The 8,473-nt window shown below is 49.8% G+C and overlaps 1 protein-coding gene across 1 annotated transcript; it reads left to right on the forward strand.

Moving 5' to 3' along the window:
• The first annotated feature begins 4,150 nt into the window (after positions 1-4,150).
• RPL8 (ribosomal protein L8) lies at positions 4,151-7,989 on the forward strand. Its single transcript, XM_040530512.1, has 6 exons — positions 4,151-4,198; positions 4,470-4,613; positions 5,511-5,652; positions 6,078-6,296; positions 7,409-7,524; positions 7,790-7,989. Exons 2-6 carry the CDS (start codon positions 4,476-4,478, stop codon positions 7,946-7,948), a joined length of 774 nt encoding a protein of 257 aa, XP_040386446.1. The 5' UTR covers positions 4,151-4,198; positions 4,470-4,475; the 3' UTR covers positions 7,949-7,989.
• The last annotated feature ends 484 nt before the right edge of the window (positions 7,990-8,473 follow it).

The raw sequence follows: 8,473 nt of genomic DNA on the forward strand, positions 1-8,473 counted from the left end.
GAAGCCGGTCCTTTCAGGAGAAGTTCCTCTGAAAAGAGCAAAGGTATTTGTTTTGGGAGCAGTCACTGGAATGGAGGCCTGTGGTGTCTCTCCAGAGGCATTTTTGTCTCTGAAAAGCCAGAAGAGTTGAATACGGCCAAGTGACCCATACCTCACAGGATCACTACGAGTGGTGTGGAAGGCTACTGGGAGGGGATCCTCACACAGAACTCCTTCGCCGTTCGATGCAGGATACTGCTGGCCCAGGGCAGGGAAGTTTTTCAGGATATGCAGCAGGAAGTGAGGAGGTGCCCATTTAACTGTCTGCAGTCACTTCCACCTTTCTGTCAGTGGTCCTCCCTTTGCCTCAGTGGCAGCAGGTGGTTTGCACCCCTTGTGTCCTGCTCCGGGAGCAGCAGCTGGCAGTAACAGGATTGCCCTGAGCGTGCTCGCCAAGATTAGCACGCATGTTATTTTTGCAGACTGGAACCATGACGCTGCAGCCTGGATGGACTCTGCGTGTCGGTTCCTAATCCCATGCATAGCCCTGCAGAGGTCAGCCAGACCATAAACAGAGGAGTGTGCCCACCTGAAGGAAACCAGGATTATTTTCATCGTGGCATTCCACTCCCAAAGAGGAAATGCTCCTAAGAGTCTTACGGCTATGCTTTATGTTCTTGCCTTTCACTTGAGAGAGATGCGTGGATAGAGTTAGGGGCTTCCCTTCTTCTCAGTTCCCTTTTCCAGGTGGGGTCCTGCAGAACCCTTGCTTCCTCTTCCCCCTCTCCAAACAGCAGTCTCATCAAAATTTCTCTCTAGTTGTCATCTGTAACGAACAGAACACCACCCCTTTTGCTATTTACAGTGAGATTAACCTTTAGCAAATTACCCAGTGAGTGTCACGAAAGGATTAATTAAGACAGCACACCCTTGACTTGTTCCCACCATGCAAACGGTGTGCTGAATTTGCAGCAGCATACCCATGACTCTGCCAAAAACCTTCCACGATGGAGCCCGTTTTTTTTTTTTTTTTTCCATTTTACATTATACTGGCAAATTGGCCAACCACAGGGAGATGCATGAGGAGGGGCTCTGACAGACACAGGCCAGGGGAAGCAGCTGTGGTGACAGATGACCTGGCCTTCCCTGACATGTGTGCTTCACCTCTGCTGCCCTGGTAGCAAGGATGGGAGGCCGTTCCTCAGCCACCTCAACTTGATGTTGTAGCTTAAGCAGCCAAAGAAGGAAGTTGCTGCCAAAATATCAGGCTGTGATGCACAGCAGCCGTGGTCTGGACATGTAGCCTATTTTGCCTAGTGCTGTCAGATTCGATCCAGCTTCCCATACGCATGTCTAGGAGGAATGATGCATGCACACAGAGGCCAAGGCTTCTGGAAAGCCTTGGACCTCTGGCCTTTACATAGCCGAGTTGATCTGTGCAGATGTGCTGGACGTGCCCGGGTTATGTGGACAGCTTTCTGCTTGCTGCCAGGCCTCTGAGAGCTCTCAGGGAAACAAGCAAGTTCCTCAAATTCCAACAGAGAACTCTGGTGGAAAAAGAGGCCTTCTCCAGGGAAATCCAGCATGCTGGCCCGGCCTCTGCTCCTCTTCCCACACAGCTGTAACTCCTGGCAGAGAGGCAGGGCAGACAGTAAAGGCAGTAACATCTTTAGCCAATGCGCCAGAGCTGACGTCCCAAAGCCCAAAATCTCAGGCCTCGAGGCTGCAGCAGGGAACGGTGACAGCACAGCAGCGCTGCTGGTGGACAAAGCCAGGTGGCACCCACATGGGTAGGTGATGTTTCTCCACCCTTTGAGAAGCCCCATGTCTCACGCTGCACTGTCTGGTGTGGGCTTGTCCCGCTGTGCCTCTGCCACTGCCATATCCTCCTCATGCGGCAAAATCTCCAAAGGATGGGTTATGGGGAGACAACATCGGCCCAGGGAACGGGGTTTTGTGAGGAGGAAAACAGCCTCACTTCAAAACACAGCACCTCCACTGCCTCCTTGTCCTAAAAGTTGAGCAGCACAGTAATCATTGGTAGTATCCAGGACTTCTTTTCCTTCAGCACCAAGATTCAAACGGTATCACACATAGTGACCTTGTTGAGACAAACCCTGTTTGGACAGTGTTTTTGATTGCAAATAGGTGTAAACTACTTCCTTGCATTTCTTCAGATCTGTCCGTATTTGAAGTTAATGCAAGTTAAACAAAATATTTAACTTTACTGTGAATTCAGTCCATACTTGGCTGGGTCAGGTAATACAATCCTCTCACTCCTTGATAATCAATGTTTGGTCAAAGATGTCTCTTACAGCAGGAGAAATCAATTACAAAATTACACCGTCACTGATGCAGTTCTGACATCTATTTCTTCCCCGGGATGCCCAAACTCTGTTGAGGCTAGAAAATGGGGGAGGCTTTCAGTTTTGCATCCAGCTGTGCACCCTGAGGAAAACGTGAGCCCATGCAGAAGTGAGGTCCAGATGGGTACCGTTCCCAGCCACCTCCTGGTTTTCTCTGACAGAAAAACACTAAGAGCTGTTTTGAGCGATAGTGGAACTGCAACCCTGGGCATGCAGCATGCTCCGACCCAGAAAAAAAACATGTGGCAACACAGCCTGAGGAGTTGCAGTGATACACACGAGTAGTAACAGTTCAGCATTACCAGGAGGAAGGGCTAAAACTGCATCCCTTGAGATGGTGAGCTCAGAACTCTTCACACTGTCGTGGTATGGACATCTCTAAAAATATTCAGCGTATTCAAAAAGCTGGTGGGGAGGAACAAGGGGCTGTTCTGGTTTCAGACTCGCTGTCCATGTTGCAGCACTGCCTTAGCTGCTAGGTGTCTGACCAAGCCCGTGATATATTTGAAAGATTGCAACTTCCTGGTGATAGCAGTGCAAGACTGCACCATGAATTAAATAATAATAAAATGAATACAGGGTATAGTTGGTGCAGGATAATAAAATTAATGAGTGTACTAAATCATTACACAACCCTGTCTCTTCTTGTGTAATTGATTACTAAGTCCTTAATTAATTTGCTACACAGAATGTGAAAGAGGAGTGACCAATGCAATCTGCTGGATTTGTGGGTATTATTTGGAAATTCAGGTGGTTCCTTAAGGCTTGGACTCGTCAGATTTAGTAGCAAAAGCTAACAACACTACTGCCCCCACATCTAAGGCCAACAGGAACCATAAATCAAAATCTCAAGTTAGTCACACTCTGTGCGTCAATGTAAACCAAAATCAGCAGCAGTTTGTGGTAGTATGTCAAGCTGTAATCTGTCAAACGGGGCTTCGGCTGAGCAGCTGGCACGCTGGCTGTGTGCTGGGGGAATGGCAACCTCCCACAGACAGCAGGCAGACAACGGGCTGTGCTGTCTTCAGCCACCGCGGTTAAATCTGACAGCGATCGTGAGTTGGAGACCTCAGTATTTGGACGTCCTGCCTGTAACCAGGGACGTAACTCACGTTTGTCCTGACGATACTGATGTGGGAAAGCTTTGCTGTCAAGAAATTGGATGCTTAGGTTCAGTTTAAAGTGATTGCTTATGTGGGCCTACACTGCAGATTTGCCATGACCCAATCTCATGCAAAATAGCAGTAAAATGGAGCATCTGTAGTGAAAAGGTGAATTGGGTCAGCAGTGGCGATGTTTTTGGGAAGGAGAAGGGCTTGTGATGCTGAAGACCTAATGGGGTGTTAAAGGAGTTAAGGCACTTTCCATTGCACCTTTCAGGGCATGGCACAAACAGGTTACGAGCACTAAGACAATCGCCTCCGCTTTGCGCTATCTCCCAATTACACCCTAACTAGTATTGGTAAAAATCTGACACAGGCAGCGTGAAGTGGCTGGAGGGTTTTTATTTTAAGTCACTTCCTAGCATGAACAGCACAGTACAGAAATCTTAAATAATAATAATAATAATAATGAAAAATAAAAAATAAAATAAAATAAAATAAAATAAAATAAAATAAAATAAAATAAAATAAAATAAATAAAAAAATCAGCCATCAGCCCCCTCCTGCACACAGCAGGTTCAGCAGCGATGACTCTTGGCCCCTCCCCCCCCAGCCGCAGGCGGGACCGCCCGGTTGCCAGGCAGTGACGTCACCGCCGCGCGCCCGCCCGCTGCCCGCCGCGCGCCGGAAGGGCCTTGGCGCCGCGGTGACGTCAGCGCCTCCTCCTTTCCCAGCGAGGCCGCAGCGCAGGTAGGAGCGCGGCCGCCATCATCCGCCGCCATCCATCGCCGTCCGGCCCCGTCCGGCGCCATCGGGCCCTCGGCCGCCCGCCCCGGCCCTACCCCACGCATCTCCCCGCGCGGGCGGGCCGGGCTGCGCCGCGGATGGCCGCGGGCCGCGCTGCGGCCTAGCCGGGCGTTAATGGCGCCGGGAGGGCCGAGGGGGGATGTGGGGGGGAGGGGCGCTGCCCTGTCCTGCCAGGCGCTAACGGCCGGCACCGTCCCGCCGCCTCTGCCCGCAGGGCGCCATGGGCCGCGTCATCCGAGGCCAGAGGAAGGGCGCCGGGTCCGTGTTCCGCGCCCACGTCAAGCACAGGAAGGGCCCGGCCAAGCTCCGCGCCGTCGACTTCGCCGAGAGGCACGGCTACATCAAGGGCATCGTCAAGGTACGGCCGGGGTGGGGGCTGCCCGCGGGGAGGCGGTGCGCGGCTAAAGGGGTCTGCGGGCAGCGGCGTTGGGTGGCCTGCGGCCCCCCCCAGACCTCACTGTAAGGGATCTGCGGTGTTGTAGGTTGTGCTTAAAGCTGGTCCCTTGTTATACAGCCTTCTGGTGCCTCGTTAAATCTGTTCCTTGAAACATGAAACTACAAATCTGTGGCTGCGTATCAATAGGAAAGTGGATAGCATGCACGGCACGGTTTTCTGTTAGAGCTTTGCTAGCATAGGAATACGAGCATGCCTCTGTGTCACCTAAAGAGTTCTCTGTAATACGTGAAACATGAGAGGGGAGTTGCCCTGATAGCAGGTTGCATCTTAAAAAAAAAAAAAAAAAGCAATTATAAGCACAACCAATTGAAGCAAGGCAGTATTTAGTTTTAGCTTACTTTTAGTAATTTAGTGTACTTAATATCAGCAGTTTAGAAACACTTCTGTGCTAAAAAAGACTTAGAGAAATCACTGCGTTTGTCCAGATTTGTCTCTGCTGACAAATGCTAGCGTTTGGGCAATTCGTGGTGATGTTGGGCAGTTCAGTAGCATCTTGTGGATAGGTCTGATACCTGCAGAACGTCAGGAACAAACCAGTTTGGATCTGGTCGCTTTGAAGCAGCACACCTGGCCGGAGTCATTATTCCGTGATACGGATACTCGAGGTGGTGTTCTCACAAATGTGAATTTCTTTTCAACTTACTCACCCCAGGAGAAATCAAGACTCCTCTGAGAAAGGGGGCTCCTCGTGAGAACTACCTTAATAGTAATCATCTTCAGTCTTTGTAACGCTTTGGTTTCTGCAGAACCGGTGACAAATGCTGTGAGCTGCCCTAAAGCACGTGTCTGTTCCAACAGGACATCATTCATGATCCTGGCCGAGGAGCTCCCCTTGCCAAGATTGCATTCCGTGACCCGTACAGGTTTAAGAAGAGAACCGAGCTGTTCATCGCTGCTGAGGGGATTCATACCGGGCAGTTCGTTTACTGCGGCAAGAAGGGTGAGTTAAGGCTAAAATCGCGTTGCCTGAGAGGTTTCAAGAAGCACGAAGCAGATGTCAAGTGAATACAGAAAGTTCAGGATGCTTAAGTGCAGTTGTGAGCCTTTACAAAGCAATAGTTGCCAGTTGCTTTAACCAAACACTTCATTCGTGGAGACTGATGTCTCCTCACGTAGTTTTTTTCCTTATTACTGCCAGTTCTGTCAGGTGCTTGGATTGTTACGATGCTTACGGGCACGTTTTGCCTGCCTTTGGGTTACGCTGAATGTTGAAACGTGGGTTTGAACTCAGATAATGGGAAGTGCCGCTGCCTGCTGCCGTGGAAGTGTTCATGGCGCAGGGCCCCACGTTAAATAGCGCTGTAGTCTGAGTGCTGCCTGGCAGCCCGAGTGAAGCTGTCGCTGCTCTGTGGTTGCTCCTTGCAGCTCAGCTGAACATCGGCAATGTTCTGCCCGTCGGCACCATGCCGGAGGGCACCATCGTCTGCTGCCTCGAGGAGAAGCCCGGCGACCGTGGAAAGCTGGCCCGCGCTTCCGGCAACTACGCTACCGTTATCTCTCACAACCCCGAAACGAAGAAAACCAGGGTGAAGCTGCCCTCCGGCTCCAAGAAAGTGATTTCTTCTGCAAACAGAGCTGTTGTTGGTAAGCAGTGACAACTAGGAACTTGTCTTTTCCCTGAGCTTACGTACTGCCAAGCAAGCTGTCAAACGGGGCCACCTTCCCCACACTAGCTGCAGGACAGCAAAATTTAGAGGTGTATGTGACTGGACCCAGGGTTATGCACAGATCTGGTCTGTGCACAGGTGCCTAACTTGTGTGCCATGCCTACATTGCTCTTGCTAATGGGAACTTCTGAAATTTGGGGATTCTCTGAGTTAGTAGGAGAACAGAGAAGTAGATGCTGATTGCCATTAAGCTATAACGGAACTTTCAGCCTGTGAAATCTGCAGTTCTCTGGGAAGAAGTTAGGCAGAAAATGGCGTTGATGGCTTCCTGATTCTGATGCACTGACAGCCTGCAGGGGTAGTGCTGAGTGTGCTGAAGCTGCTGTCGGTGCCATCAGTCTGGTGAAACATTCTGCAAAGCCTGACAGCGAATAGAAGTACCGCTGTTAGGAAGCAGAGGTTTTAAGAGGTTCGTTCTGCACTTGACAGACAGCTGAGAGATGGCTGCTGAACTTGGTCAGCAGATGACACCCGATGTAGTCCTGGGCAGGTACAAGGTGAGAAAACCATTAGACTCTGTACTGGTGAGACAGAAGCTAGCGGCGTCCCTGCCTCCATGTAGAAGACATCAAAATGCATCGTCTGTGGTCTGTTACTCCCATAAAATTGACTAAATAAACGCTGAAATAACAGGCTGTTAAACCTCAAAGGACTTGCAAGCCCACTGAGCTCTTCCAGTTCACGCTTTCTTTAGTTGAAAAGCTGTGGTGAGTGTTACCCAAGAAATTAGAGCAATAAAGCTGGAAATGCTTCAGAAAAAGTGTTAAACTCGGTGCTGTGTGTATGGATTGAAACAGGGTAATTAAAGATTGGAGATCACTTAACGTGCAGCTGCTGTTATATATTGATTTTGTCTGGGTTGGCTGGAAAACATTCATTTGAAAATACAGTTGGGGTTATTTGAGGCTGGTCTTCTGAAGCTTATTCTTAGAACTGAATATTATTAGGAATTCAGAGTTGTTCTTAAGCGTTTTCTACCACGTCCTGCTTGTTGTATTCGCACGTTACCATTTCTGTGGTGTATTTCAGGAATCGTTGCTGGTGGAGGTCGTATTGACAAGCCGATCCTAAAGGCTGGCCGTGCCTACCATAAATACAAGGCAAAGAGGAACTGCTGGCCGCGTGTCCGTGGTGTGGCCATGAACGTAAGTCGACTTCAATCAGTTTTCACTTCAGCTTCTTACTGCTTAGGAAGGATTTGTTTGGTGTGGGGAGGAGTTGGGCATACATCTAGAAAGAGAGCCTCACTGCCTGCCCTGTGATTGCACTTGTAATTAGGGTAGTTACCAGCACTCGATAGCTTCTGCATTGTTTCAAAACTGAAGCAGTTAAATTTCCTGTTCAGTTTATTGCTGCTGAATGTCACTTACGTTGTTCGTTATATTCACGACTCGATTTCTCTTTCCACAGCCTGTAGAACATCCCTTCGGTGGCGGTAACCATCAGCACATTGGCAAGCCTTCAACCATCAGGAGAGATGCTCCTGCTGGGCGCAAAGTTGGTCTCATTGCTGCCCGCCGTACGGGTAGGCTGCGTGGAACAAAGACTGTGCAGGAAAAGGAGAACTAAAGACCCACTGTGGAGTTCAAAGAATAAATTTTTAAAACACGGCTTGTGTGAAGTCCAAGTTATCTGTTGTTAAAGTGCTGCTAAAATAGGGGTAATGTGCAACAGGGCAAGGTGTGAGCGGAGGCAAGGTAGTTTTCTCTACACCACCACCTCTATACAGACGTGTGCACACAAAAAACAGGCCACGTATTCTTTCAGCCATTGCTTTCAGTCTGTAAGCTGGTTCTACAGGCTGGAACGGTGCTTTCTGTAGGTGCTCTTGTGCCTGGATGCCTCTGAGGCCTGCACTGTTTATGTTGTCCTGGTTGCTTATGCCTGACAAAACACTACAGGCTCTTCAAGAAATCCCTGCAAAGCTACTGCAGCAAAGGAAAGCAACATTCAGGGATGTGTGTTCCCTGCCTGCCTGCTACCTTGGCATCGCATCCAGGTTACCTGACACTGACTCACTTGCAGGCTTCCTCCAGTCACATCTTCCCCTGTGCCATATCAGCTCCTGGGTAGCTGGAGGTGCTACCAGAACGG

The sequence above is a fragment of the Cygnus olor genome, chromosome 1, assembly GCF_009769625.2.
Source record: "Cygnus olor isolate bCygOlo1 chromosome 1, bCygOlo1.pri.v2, whole genome shotgun sequence".
In the NCBI taxonomy this organism is placed as follows: Eukaryota; Metazoa; Chordata; class Aves; order Anseriformes; family Anatidae; genus Cygnus; species Cygnus olor.